This window comes from Chrysochloris asiatica, unplaced genomic scaffold, assembly GCF_000296735.1.
Source record: "Chrysochloris asiatica unplaced genomic scaffold, ChrAsi1.0 scaffold00020, whole genome shotgun sequence".
In the NCBI taxonomy this organism is placed as follows: Eukaryota; Metazoa; Chordata; class Mammalia; order Afrosoricida; family Chrysochloridae; genus Chrysochloris; species Chrysochloris asiatica.
The window spans coordinates 11,735,676-11,750,394 of NW_006408538.1; the positions used below are offsets into that span (position 1 = coordinate 11,735,676).

A 14,719-nucleotide genomic window follows, 5' to 3' on the forward strand; every position below is an offset into this window, starting at 1 on the left:
CACTGACCCTATAAGACAAAGTAGAACTGTCCCATAGGGTTTCCAAGTCTGTGAATCTTTACCGAAGCTGTCTGCCACATCTTTCGCCCATGGAGCAGCTGATGAGTTCAAACTGCCTCACCTGGACTCCTTGTGTGGTTATCCTAACCAACCCTATTCCTTTGCCATTTTGTTCTTGTACCACGAGGGGGCAAGCAAACAACCAAAGGTAGCTTGTGTACAAAAATGTCTACTAAAACTGATTTCTTCACAGTAAACGGGAATTGTCCCAGGGCATGCTATAGTTGTAGATTCTTTATGTAGAATCTCAGAATCCTTTATAGTCAAGATTTTTCTCTGGTAAAAAGAAAAATAAACTAAAGAAAGAACAAAGACTATCCTTGACTACACACTTCAGCCTAAATGAGTGACGTGTTTTTAAAACTAGATTGAACTTATGAGGGTAAGTCAAAAAGTATTACTACTACGGTTCCAGTTCATACATGCACAGGTTATTCCAAACAAAACATGTCTCTTTGACCACTGGATGGCTGCTGACAAGTTTTCTCAGAAATAAGCTGGTCTCAGTCTGGGTAGGGTGGCTTCAAAAAAAATCCGATCAAAACTGGCTTCCGAGAAGATCTGCTGGGACAGAGAGGTCAACTCAGAAGATTATGGCAACTGTACTTCGGGATTCCACAGGGATTTTCTTGAAGGACACACGATGATCACCAGGGCTTATTAGGAAATTAATTAAAGAAAATTGAAAACTGCTTTGGTGAGTAAAAGGCCAGGAAAGTTGCACTGAGGAACTTTTCCCCATCACGACAATGCACCTGCTCATTCTTGGAGAGTAGCAAGGGCTGTTCTATGAAAATTTTGTTGGGAAACCTTACATGATCCAACCTACAGCCCTGACCTTGCCCCTCTAGACTTTGGTTTGTTCTCAAAATTCAAGGAACATTTCAAAGAAACATGATTTTGGGTCATCAAGAATATGCAAACTGCTGTTTTCACATAATGTAAAATTTAAAATGTGGCATTCTTTTGGGGAAAGTTAGAGAGATGGGAACAAAGCCTTCAGAAGTGTATAGATAGACCTTGTTGTTGTTAAGTGGTGCCAAGTCAATTCTGACCCATAGCGACCCTGTATAGGGTTTCCAAGGAGTAGCTGGTGAGCTTGAACCACCAACATTGCAGTTCAAAGGCCTCTGCAGTCTGACACATTGGTCCACAGTGCCACACCAGGACTCCATACACAGACCTAGATAGAGCATATTTTGAGAAATAATAACTTCACATTTTGATTTTGTAAAAAAATGTTTTCTAAAGTTTCTAAGATTTTCTATGAACTACCTCATTTGTATGTGAAATTTGGTCTATGAATAAGGAAGACCAAAAAAGAATTGGTGCCTTGGAATTATGGCATTGGTGAAGAACATTGAAGTTACCATGAACTGTCAAAAAGAACAAAGAAATCTATCTTGAAAGAAATACAGCCAGGGTGCTCTTAGAAGCAAGGGTAGTGAGACTTTGTCTTAGATACTTTAGAAATGTTATCAAGAGGGACCAGTCCCTGGAAATGGACATCATGCTTAGTAAAGTAGATGGTTATCAAAAAAGAAAGAAGACCCCCAACAAGATCAATTGACACAGTGGCAGCAGCAGTGGAACCAAATATTTAACAATTGTGAGGATGGTGCAGGACTAGGCAGTGTTTTGTTCCGTTCTGCACAGATAAAGTCACTATGATTCAGAACCAATTCAATGACAACAACAACATTGTTGATGCTGTGGCTTCAGAACTTGGAGAGGGATGAGGTGAGACAAACTTACAGACTCAACAACTGAAAGGCAGAACTGGGATAATAGTCATCAGTTTGAAAGTTACTGGTACTGAGTTTTTAGGAAGCAAGACACTACTTGCTTCTAGCAGGGCAAAGTGTGGATATGCCACTGCACATCAGCATATGTGTCAGTTTTGTTGGTTTAATTATTTATCTTCCCAATTAGATTGAGAGCCGCTTAAGCACAGGGGCAGCAGCTTGTTTGTGGGTCCTAATTCGCAATACCCAACACAATGCCTTTCACCTGGTAGGCATTTTTAGCGTGAATGAATTTTGAACAAATGTATAAATTTCCATTGTTGTTGCCTCATATCACTAAACTATGGCAGTGGGTTGTTGTTGTGAAGTGCTGTCGAGTCAGTTCCGACCCATAGCGACCCTGTATAGGGTTTCCAAGGAGCAACTGGTGAGCTTGAACCGCTGATCTTGCAGTTCAAAAGGCTTTGCAGTCTGGCGCGCATTAACCCACAGCGCCACATGGCAGTATGTAGCACCATGTTATTTATCTCTGCCTCCAGACTCAGCACGTAGTAAACGCGCCTTCTCAACATGGTCAGAGTGACCTTTTGGAGAATGCCAGCAGAGCTTATCACCTCTTGCTTAGACTATATCAGTAGATTCCCAAAATCTGTAGGGAAGAATCCCAACTCTGTCCCATGTGGTGCATGTGACCCTTCATAACCTCTCCCTGCCTTCCTGCTCCATCCCATCACCTGCCCGCCCCCATATGCCTCCACTCCCAGCCACAATGTGCATGTTGTAGTCTCTCACACACCATCAGGCCTTGGCCAGGCTGTGCTCACCACCTGGAATGCCCTGGGACCCACCCCCCCTTGGTGAATTCCTACTCAGCTTTTTACACTCAACACAATCATGGCTTCTGGGGAGCTTTCCCATAAATGAACTGTATTTTAGGAGTCAAGAGGTCGATTTTTTGTTTTTTTTAAATAGCCTTATCCTGGTTACCTCAGGTCTTCTGCAGTTTCATGTTTACTAGGAACTTATCCTCCTGCCTTGAGGAGAGCTTACATATGCTTGTATTTCTGAGCAGCCAGCATCTTCAGGTCACTTCCTTGCTGCCTGCTGCCTCTCAGAATAACCTCCCCTGGTGTGGCACTACAGGATAAGTACTAGACTGCTAACTGCAAAGTTGGCAATTGAAACCCACCAACCGCTCCTTAGGAAACCCTATACAGGGTCCCTCGGAGCTGGAACCAACTCAATGGCACTTAACTGTTTCCAAAGCACCTTTCCTAAATCTCTTCTAGTCTTCATCATATTCTATGTACCTTGATTTCTCTCCCACTAAACTAAGGATTGTCTCCCACTAAACTAAGGATTGTTGTTGTTAGTTGCCACCAACTCAATCCTGACTCATAACAACCCCATGCATGGCAGTAGAAGTGCTCCATAAACTTGCCAAGGCTAAGAACTTTCATCCTCAGGTCTTTCTTCTGCGGTACCTGTGTTGTTGTTAAGTGTCATCGAGTCAGTTCCGACTCATAGCAATCCTGGGTAGAGTTTCCCAGGAGTGGCTGGTGAGGTTGAACCGCCGACCTTACAGTTCAAACCAAACTTGCAGTCCAGTGCATTTACCCGCCGTACCACACAGGACTATTGCGGTATCTCTGTCTAGATTGACTTCAGTTAGTAGTTAATCACTTAATCTTTTATGCCACCAGGGAGACCAAAGATTTCTCTAGAGAAGGGGTTTCTGTCATATTCATCTTTGTACCCGATCACTAGCATAATAGCACCATTATTATGTCCAACAAAGTAAATATTCAAAAACGGTTTGCTTTAAAAACATACCAAAGAATGAATTGACTAATCAGAAAATAAAGGTAGCCAGTAAGTTAGAGTGGTGAGCTTGTGATGGATTTATTACTTTATTTCTTCTTGTTACATCTGAATATGTAATAACTTTCAATGGATGAGAAAAACTTGTTTATCCTTTGAGTTTAGGAAGCGATTGTTTTTATATCTGCCCTGAAAATGTGTTGAGACAACCTCAGAAAGAGGGTTGGAACCAGTGGCCAGGCCAACTAGAGGATTGGTGTGGACCAGAGGCCCTCAGTCCTAGCTAATATAGGAATCATCTGGGCCTCCAACCTAAGATTTGATGGAATTGGTTGGGGATGTGGCCTGGGATTCCAATGTGCAGCTAAGGCTGAGACCCCCTGATGTGGAGAAGACGGAAGGAAAGAGTCTGCTAATTTCCTTAAGCATATTAAGCTGAAAGCTGGACAGACCACCATTCAGGTATGCCTGCCTGCTTCATTCTGTTAGTTCTTCTGTCCCTGGGCTCTTGTCTTGATCTATTTTCCCATAGCTTCTTAACTGAAGTGCTTATTCAAGTTTCCAACATTGTTTACCAAAGAGATTTTTCCAGACTTTGCATATGAAAAATGGGAGCTTGCCCTAGGGGAAAGTAGACCCCCAGTGGAGTTGGAGCAGTAGGGAGGGAAGAACAGGTCTCATTCCTGGCTGTTGACCTTCATCTTAACATTTTAGGTTAATTGCTGCTCTATTGTGATTCTTACTGCCTTCAAGGAGTCTTGGTGTGGCGCTGTGGGTTAATGCCCTGGACTGAAAAGTTGGTTTGATCCGCAAGGTTGGTGATTCAAGCTCACCAGCCGCTTCCTTGGAAACCTTATACAGGGTTGCTATGAGTCAGAACCGACTCAATGGCACTTAACAACAACCTTTAAATTTGCCTTTGATGCTTGCTTTCAGCCAAGTCTCCCTTTCCTTCTTCTAGGGCACAAGAAGGAGGGAAAAAGAACCAGTATAGCTTACTTGGCTCTAGCCCTAAACTTGACAATGACCTTTTTGTCCCTAACTGTCCCCTTCTTCTTTCTTTTCTCTAGTATGCACCAAGACACAACTGGATATGTTTGCCTCCTCATCCAGCCAGCCAAGAAATCAGATGCTGGATGGTACACGTTGTCAGCCAAGAATGAAGCTGGTATTGTGTCGTGCACTGCTAGACTGGATATATATGGTAGGTGGACGGTCATGAATGAATATCTGCCTCTCATGTATGTGTTTTAGAGATAGGTGTAGTAAATTGATTTGATTTGATTTTAGTATTTAAGAGATGGATGTTTAAAGTAATCTCATCTTAGCACCCCTCAGGTCTTTTGTATAGTTTTACATTTTACTATGTGCTTATTGGGAGTGCCGTGGCTCCATATGATAAGCGCTGGACTAAGAACCACAAAAGCTCTGGTAGTGTAGTGGTTATGAATCTGGCTGGTAACCTCAAGGTCAGCAGTTCGAAACTACCAGCTGTTCTGTTGGAGAAAGATGAGGCTTTCTGCTCCCGTAAAAATCTGCAGCCTTGGAAACCCTGTGCAGGGTCACTATGATTTGGAACTGACTCCACAAGGTCCGAGGTGCAGCAGCTCTGTGGGAGAAAGACGAGGCTTTCTGCTCTTTGCCTCAGACACCCCATAAACACGGTAGAAATGACTTGATGGCACTTAACGTCAGCAACTACACGTGCTTATCCTTCTACCCAGAGCAAAGCTTACGTATGCAAAGCATCCAGCACCTTCAGTCACTTCCTTATAGCCTGGAGCCATCTACCCCAACCATCCCCCACAGTAGCTCCACCTGGATGAAGTTTCCAAACCCATTCTTTTTTTAATCTGTTCAACAAATACTTGTTGCCTAACCCCAAATCAACATTCCCTAATAATAGAAATCAGTCTTAATAATACTATCAAATAACACTGATATCATGCTTTGTTTATCATTTACAAAGTGTTACCCTTGGATCGATCTTCCCAAACCAATAAGACTATTGTAATTGCTACCCTCAATTAAATGCTGAAGAAACTGAGCCCTAGGGATGTGAAGTAACTACCAGCTGGGACAGAAGCCCAGGCCTTTGCTTTGTTCTTTGAGCCAAGTTGCTAATACAAAGCCCACCTTTTTAATGTCCCGTAAAGAGTGACCGTTTCAGAACTCCAGTGGAGCGTTTCTGTTCTGTCCCGTGGGGTTGCTGTGAGTCTCAGTTGACTCCATGGCAGTGGATTTGATTTGGTTTGGCTTTTGTTAATGTCTTGTATGCTCTCCTCCTATCCCCTTTTATTTTTGTTTAACTTCTTATTGTGATTTGGGTGAAAAGTGTATAGAGCAAATTTTTTTCTATTCAACAATTCATTCATGTTTCGTGACACGAATTACAATCTCCACAGTGTAGCAGCGCTCTTCCCACCTCCTTCCCAATCCGTTCCTTCCCACTTCTTTCCTATCCACCCCTACTTTTCGAGGCTTGTATCTGAGCAAATGCTGCCCTTTTGATCTAGTGTGGTTGATTGTTCTAAGGAATGTGGCCCACCCTGCTGTTACTGTTCACCTTATAGCTCTATTGTTAGACTGCAAATTGAGCCATGGGGGTGAATTCAGTTCCACACCTGAAGGATGACTTCATAATATTTGGGGTTCTACCAGTCTTTATTTGATCAGTAGTCTGGTCTTTTCTTTCTTTCTTTCTTTCTTTTTTTTTTTTTTCACAAATATGATCTTTTATTTGTCCTCATTAAGAATCTGAATTTTAAGCAAATTCTTGAACCTGTGGCTCATAGCCATCAGCTCTTTCAACTTTAGCACCTGTCTCTTCTCTGGTAGCTTTTCCTGAACTATTGCCGTCACCATGAAGCTCCATGAGTTTCCTCAATTCAGCATTTTAATTTTCTTAATAAACACGTCATGGAGAGGGTAAATAGACTGGCAAGCCTTATCTGTGTCCTTCCCAATGTTGTCTGGAATCAGTTTATTGACCACTTCTTTCAAGTCATTTGTCTACACCTCTTGAGTCATGAGTTCCATCTTTTTCTTCTGGATTTGATGGATCTGTGGGTACCGAGCATAAGATAACTTCTGAGTCTGGTAGTTGCGTTTTTTAGTAAAGTCAACAGAACAGAAGAAGCAAATAATCATTGGAGATCTTGACATCAACATGAGCTTTAGTCATGGTCTGCTATTTCTTGACAATGGAGTATATTTTGTCACAGGTAGGAGTCCTGGTGTAGTGCTGCGGGCTAATGTACTGGACTGCAAGGTCGGCAGTTCAAGCTTACCAGATGATCCTTAGAAACCCTATACAGGGCCATTATGAGTCGGAACTGACTCGCACTTAACAAGATCCCTGCCTTGTAAGTTAGTTGGTCAGGCAGTTTTTTTCCCTCAACATCAGTAATTAGCTTGAATTTTCTAAGTGCAACTTCATCGTTCTGTAGATTAGCAAGAGTCACTTCAAAAACATGACCCTTGGGGCCATCAGATGCAATTTAGGTTCCTTGAATCCTTGTGACTAATGTTTTCCTGACATTTCTTATATTGAGCATAGCTGGTACCTTCATGTCATACCAATCTTTCTTAGAAAACAGATCAATCACTTTTTTCTTGGCTCCTTCTTTTACCACCTTGTGTAAGGTTCTCAGCCAAAAGGCAAGCCTGATATTTTTTCTTTTATTATTTTGAGTTTTGTCCTGTGTTTCTCACACACTATCCAGTCCTTCCTATTGTGATCCCATTCAGAGCAATCAGCAGTGGTAGCTGGGGACTAGCTAGTTCTTCTGGTCTCAGTGGAGGCTGGGATTTGCATCGTCTTTCTCTATAATTTTTGACACAAGCAGGTATTTTTGGCGACATATTCCTTAATTCAAAAAAGCGATTCTTTTTTTTTTAAATCCTTTTTTTCACTTAAAAAAATAATTGGTTAGATTAGTGCATTTCTCACATTTTACTGGTTTAGCACAGTTAACCAGAATAACAACAACAAGAGCAATTTTGCTTAGAACATGGTGTCCCTGCTGTTTATAGGACTGCACCAGTAACTTCCTGTTTTATTTAGGCCAAACAGGAGGGGGCCTTAGTCTCTCATTTTCCCTAGACCCAATTTTTGGAGGAAATATATCATTTTTTGCTTATTTTCCCCTATCCTTGGACTTGAAAAGGAGTCCTGGTGATGCTGTGGGTTAGGCATTGGGCTGCTAACTACAAGGTCTGTGGTTCAAACCCACCAGCTGCTCTGTGTGTATCTCCAGTCCTTTCTTTTGAGGTACCTATGGGTGGATTAGAATTTGCAAATTTTCAGTCAGTGGTAGAGCACAGTAGTCATTTGGAGCACCCAGGGATTCCAGTGTATCCTTCTAAACTCACTGCCTGACTAGACGCTGACTCATAGCAGTCTCACAGGGCAGGGCAGAACTAATCCATAAGGTTTCAGAGACTGTGAATCTTTGTGGGAACACACAGCCCCATCCTTCCCCCACAGAGCGACTAGCAGGTTTAAACCACTGACCTTGCATTTGGTAGCCCACCACTTAACCCAGTGTGCCGGCAAGCCTGTATTTATTTGATCATAACTTATTGTTTGATCTATTTCCAGCTCAGTGGCACCAGCAGATCCCACCGCCCATGTCTATCCGGCCCAGTGGCAGTCGCTATGGATCTCTCACCAGTAAAGGACTTGACATTTTCTCTGCCTTTACCTCTGTGGAAAGCACAATGGTGTATTCCTGCTCTTCTAGGAGTGTAGTGGAGAGTGATGAGCTTTAAGAGTCTCTGGGTGCCTGCTATGTAAGGGGGCAGACTATGGAGGGGGATGGAGGACAAGCCAAGTCACCAACAGTTTCCAAGCAACTGAATTTGAGTTAAGTTACCAGGCTGCTGGACCTGTGGCAATGAGAGTTTTGAATAACATGGTTGGGGGGCTCTTATAGTCTCGGCTGAGGAAGAAATGTAGGGCTGTGCCTTATAAAGATTCTAACAAAAATATGAGAAGTCAATGCAGATGAGTCAAAGATGTCATCCAGCTGCCATCCGATGCTTTGGGAGAAAGTTGGCGTGCTCCCCCTGCCCCCTGTCCCCTGTCGTGTTAGGGATGCTTTGACCCTACTAGAAGCAATTAGGGGCCCAGTCTGGCCTGACAGGAGTTAGATAGTAGTGATCTTAGAATATCACCAGCTCATCAACAATGCAAAGGACAAAGGTGATGGGGTGGGGGCACCCTCACCTTTCATCAGCCACGTCATAGTAGTAGTTTTGGTGAGTTCATCCAATCAGCTTCCAGTTAGCACAGGAGGTCATGACATACAACTCCTGTATGTGGAGAAGTGCTTTTGATATGTGTATCCTTGGTGGACTGAGTCATGTAAGAAGATACCCAGATTGCAAAAAATTTACTGGAACCTTAGATTCTGCCTGTCTGCCCATTGTCTATTGGATAGCAAGGGGACAGATTTTTCTCCTTTCTTACTTTGTACATCCCTGGTGTGGTGCTGTAGGATAAGCACTGGACCACAAGGTTGGTTTGAACCACAAGGTTGGCAATTCAAACTCACCAAAAATTCCTTGGAAGCCCTGTACAGGGTCGCTAAGGGTTGAAACCAATTCAATGGCACTTAACAACAGACTCTAGAATTAAAGGAGTGTTCATAAATCAATAAGAAAGATTTCTCCTGTAGGGTCACTTTATAAATTATAAGCTTCAATTGCCACTTCTTAAATATGTATGGGCCATCATCATTTGCCCATAAAACAATTCATGTAGCCCACTCGTGCCCCACCCAAAATCTGGAAGTCTATAAAACAATGAAGGAGGAAGAGATCAAACAAGGTGAGGAAGGCATGGGAGAGTGCTGGTTGCCTGGCTCCAGCAGAGCAGAGGGGAGCATCTTTATCAATTGTAAGCTGCTTTGAGATCATTGATCAGGTTAGACACTACTCTGAAAACTGGGGAAATGGAAGGAGAGAAGAATCTGCATCTTTATTGGAATCCACCAATTCAAAAACCTGCCTATCCACTTCAGGAATTGTTAGACTTTAATTATCCATAGTACCTACAAAGAGTGTCTAGCACAAAGTAGACCGTCAATAAATATTTGATGAATGAATGAATCTTATTATGTTAGACAGAGGAATCTGTAGTTCACATAACAGGCCCCTAAAATGGTCCTGGAAGTAATGGTCATTACAGTATAGTTTGTTCTAGGCTTAGCAGTGAAATGAACTGGAGGCATCTGTTACCCTGTGCCCACATCTCTGGAGTTCTCTGAGCCAGGTACCCTGAGCTGACATCTTATCAAGTGAACGAATATAACTGCTCAGAAAGACTTGAAATTTTCAAGGCAAGGATTTGCAGTATGAGAAAGTTCATGAACTCAAAGACCATTTCCATGTCTACTCTGTGTAAGATGCTATGCCAGACATTGTGGGAGATACAAAAAAAACATGAAGGGAACACAATCCCTGACCTCGGGAAGCTTGTCATCTGGTAGAGGAGGTAAGATATAAGGCATGTGGAATGCTACTTCTTAGGGCAAAACTCGATTCTTTAGCAAATAGAAGTTTCTAGTGCTATTCATCTTGTATTTTTTCATAACTCTAAAATCATCTTATGTGTGTTCAATCTTTATTTATTAATGAAATGTCATAGGTTCCATCTAAGAAATAAAGGTTTTAGTCATTTATTCCGCAGAGTGAGTAGATTTGTTTCCCTCTTTTCCTCACTCGTACAGAAACAATAGTAGAATTTGCGCCACTTTAATGGAACAGAATGCATTTTTGTCCAAGGTTCTGTTTCCTTACTGACTTCTATTTAAAAATCTCTTGCAACCAAAGAGCCCGTTCTCATGACAGAATTTTTTCTCCACACTATCCTATAGGATCCATGTGTATAAACCCTAGACAGTGTTCCATGAAAGAATATTCTTTATTTCTGTATGCCTTGCCCATTAATAAATCCCAACTCATAGCAGTCTTAGAGAACAAAGTCAAACTGACACAAATCACTCTTTATGGGAGAAGATGGCCTCATTTTCTCCTGAGGAGCAGCTGGTGGGTTTGAGCTACCGATCTTCAGGCAGACAATCAAATACCTAACCCACAATACCACCAGGCCTCTTCTCTGTAAGCCTTGTTGTTTAGTGCCGTGGAGATGGTTCCAACTCATAGGCACCCTGTATAGAACTTCTAAGGAGTAGCTGGTGTGTTTGAACCAGTAACTTTATGGTTAGCGATCCAGTGCTTATCCTACAGCACCACAACCTTAACTTTCTGAAAACTTAATTTTTGTTTTTAGTGTTTATTTAGTGTAAATATTATACTTGGCCATCAGGTGTCACTGTCTAACTTAAAATATTGTTTATGCCTAAAACTCCCTGAAATCCTATTGAAATATATTAAGCGTTTCTGAGCTAACGCTATTGATAATTCTTTGTTGCAGAAGATTGTCCTGTGTATTCTAAGATGTTACATTCTTCCTTTCTCTCCCCCTATGATCCCCTACTTCAAATTGTCATTGCTTTTTTAATGTCCCTAAATATTTCTGACTTCAATCACAATCGAAAACTTCTTGCTAGTCTTCCTGCTTTTTGTTGTTGTTGTTTTATTGTGGATTATGTGGTAGTTTACAAGGGAGACAATTAGCGTTACATTCATCCTATTGCTGATTGTTTCATTGCCATGATTACAATCCCCTCCATGCATCATCAAACAACCATAGGGTATACCCTGAAAGCCTGCCCCTGGTTGTCAGCATACAGCCCCTCTCCCTCTCTGGGTCTAGAGTCCCCAGCCACTCCATCTCTCCACATCATCATCTCTGCCTCCATCTCTGGTGTCACTGTTTCTCTGGGTAGGGTACCACACTCAGCCCTTCTTCCTTGATGGTCCTAGACTGCAAAGTCAACCACTCCCCTCCTTTTGCTATACAATGTCTACCTTTACATTTCCAACCCTCACAGTCAGTCCTGATAGCAGGTATTCACTATTGTACCACAAGAGTCCTATCCCCATCTCCTTTCATCAGCCAAGTCCTGACAGATTGGATATTACTCAGTGGAGAGTCTACCTTCCTCCATGCCCCCTGGATCTAGGCTCTTTCTTGAAAGCTTGTAAGCCAATCACTTCTTGCCTTTGAAGCCTCCTACCCCCTACCCCCCCATTTTGGGTAGCCAATGTCCAAGTTGCCCATCCCTGTTTACCCTGTGTATCAAGGGAATGGGAATGATCTGCACTGTAAAGATTTGTTCCCTCTTTTGAGCTACTGCATCCATAGGTGTAGGTCAAGTTCATCAAATTGTATCAGATTACTCTTTTTCTCCTCTTCTTTCTTCTCCTAGTTGAGTTCTAATCATCTAGCCATCGAAGCCAGGTCAAGTGGGTATTATCTGCAAGTGTGGGTGTTCTTGTGCATATGCTCTCACTTCTAATCAGCTGGACGCTTCACTCTCCACTCTAGTCCTCTGTGGCTATGTTACTGACTCTGGGCCTAGGAGTCCCCAGGTCTTGCCACACTGCTGGCCAACCAGGTCTCCACCCAGGTTCACAGGAGTCTATTGAACATGGTAGGGCTTAGCTCATAGCTTCATTGCTGTTTTTCCCTCACTTCCCCTTATCAGTAACCAACATGGTCATCAGTCAGAACGCATGTTTGCTCATGTATTCTCCTTGAGTCTTAGTCTTAGAAGGGGATTTTCCCTGAGGAGACCCAACCACTTGCCTTGATGTCTCCTGGGCGAGCAACTTGCTTATTTTTATAGTCAGTTATAGTCCGTTTGACTGCCATTATTGTTTTGTATTTTTCCTGTTGGTCTTTCTTTCAAGAAGTATCTTCTATTCTTCTAGCTACTCCAGGCTGGTCTGCTTGTCCTTTCAAGTGGAGATTTCCCACCTCAGAAGATTCTGGGTGGGGTTCAGGATTCCACCTATTGTCTTATGTAATGCAGAGGCTCTGCAGGAAGTCTCCTTCACTGGGCAAGTTGAAGCCCCATTTTAGGTATTTCAATCAGTTATAGGCAGAAGATGGACTTAAAAGCTTTCTATAATGGTTTTTCTGGCTATTCCTTTCTCTCCCCCTCAAGTATCTATTTTACAATCGTATGCAAGGAAAAACAAAATCCAAAAGACAGCCAACCATCTTAACCTTATTTCCCTCCTTTTGCCCATTTAAATCATTCCTCAATCCCTGTATCCCAGAGGCCTGTTTTTCCAAGGTTGTGCTTACATCAGTATTTATCTTTGTCCCACTTAGCCCGTGCAAATCTGCCTAACTGTTCTCCCATCTCCATTCCCTCCCCCATCTTGTATATTGCGCCCCCCCCTTCCCCAGCACCCAAGGTATCCTGTGTCTATTCCCTCCCCTGTGTTCCACCTTCCCCTCCCTCCCATCACCCCACCCCACCCCCCACCTCCCGGTAACCAACAAAGAAAGAACCAGGTTCTTTCTTCCTGCTTTTAGTCCTGCTGTTTGTCTCCAGATCTCAGTGCCCAGCTATTCTTTAAGAACTGCTTCAAAAGTGCCTGATCTTCAAGCCCCCAGTGACTACCTGGAGCAAATTCAGGTGCCAGCTGCTCTGCCCTGTTAGTCAAAACTCACCTCAGTGTGATCCCAAAACTCTTCTTCCCCTCCTCAGAAAACTTATCCAACATGCTGCAAGCTTAACACAAGCCCTGCTCCTCCAACCACGTACCACTGTTGTCCTCTCTGTGGAAGAGCCTCTTCTCTCTACAGAAGTCTTACCCATTCTTTCAAGTCTATCTCAAATGCTACCACATCCGTGAAATGTTTTCTGGTCCTACCTCACACATTTCTTGAGTCTGGAGGAAAAGACTACTGTGTATAGTATTTTATATAAAATACAGTCTCTGTATATCTGCAGATCCCTCCCCTTATGCTAGCCCAGTCTTGCCAGCACTAGTTTGTAGCTACCTGTTGATAGGAACTGTGCCTGAACTTTGATATAGTACCTTACACTTACACAGAGGATGCACTCAGCAAATATTTATTCACCTAAAGTAGACAGCGTAGTGGTTATGAATTGGGCTGCAAACTGCAAGGTCAGCAGTTTGAAACTACCAGCTGTTCCGCGGGAGAAAGATGAGGCGGTCTGCTCCTGTAAAGATTTACAGCCTAGGAAACCCTATGGGTCGGAATTGACTCAACAGCACTTAAACAAGCAAAGTAGACTTTAGAATTCTGTGTAAGTCAGTATGTTTCTATATAAAGGTTATTGAATCTAGACCAGTTGTTGTTGTTATTTTATAACCTTGGCTGCACATTAGAATCTTCTGGGGACCTTTAAAAGAATTGCAACACCCCAGATGACCACCCCAAGTCAATGAAATCACAAAATCATTAATTTCCCTAATGATTCCAATGAGCAACTAAGGTTGAGAGGAATCATGTTATGACCATGATTTGATCACAGAACCTAACTCACAAAGGTCCACAATGGGCATAAGACTGGAGATGCAGAATGACATATGGCCACAGCGTTGGCACCAGGGAAGAACGTAATCTCCTTGTTCCACATGAAGTGCATGTCTGGGAAGTAGAAATAAACACAAACATTGGCCTCGTTTCCAGTTGTCATCAAGTCCGTTCTGACTCATGGTGACTCCAGTGTGTTCGAGAAGAGCTGTGCCCCGTAGGGTTTTCAATGGCTCGCTTTTGGGAAGTAGCTCACCAACCCTTTCTTCTGAGGTGCCTTTGGATGAATTCCAACCTTTCAGTTAGCAGCCAAACTCATTCACTATTTGCACCACTTCGGGACTCCTTGGCCTTATTGTTGTTATTAAGTGCCCTCAGATAGGTTCCAACTCATAGCGACCCTGAATAGGGTTTCCAAGGAGTGGCTGATGGGTTTGAACCAACCATCTCGTGGTTAGCAGTCCAGTGCTTATCCTACAGTGCCACACCAGGACTCCTTATTAGACCCTAGTATTTTGCATTACACTCATTAGACATGTAGCATTTATAAAGTCCTCAGAGGAAGCTCGAAAACCTACAAAGATAGACTAGGGAATTTTGATGCCATTTGTTTCCAAAAGCTATTGTTATTATTAGGTCCCATGGAGTTGGTACCGACTCACAG

At 42.8% G+C, this 14,719-nt stretch overlaps 1 protein-coding gene across 1 annotated transcript in view; it reads left to right on the top strand.

The window, feature by feature from the left end:
• Window positions 1-8,399, top strand: part of MYPN (myopalladin) — a 140,921-nt gene extending 132,522 nt beyond the window's left edge. Inside the window, exons 14-15 of the mRNA XM_006837459.1 lie at window positions 4,697-4,830; window positions 8,230-8,399. Coding sequence (XP_006837522.1) covers window positions 4,697-4,830; window positions 8,230-8,399 — 304 coding nt within the window. The remainder of the gene's footprint in view (window positions 1-4,696; window positions 4,831-8,229) is intronic.
• The last annotated feature ends 6,320 nt before the right edge of the window (window positions 8,400-14,719 follow it).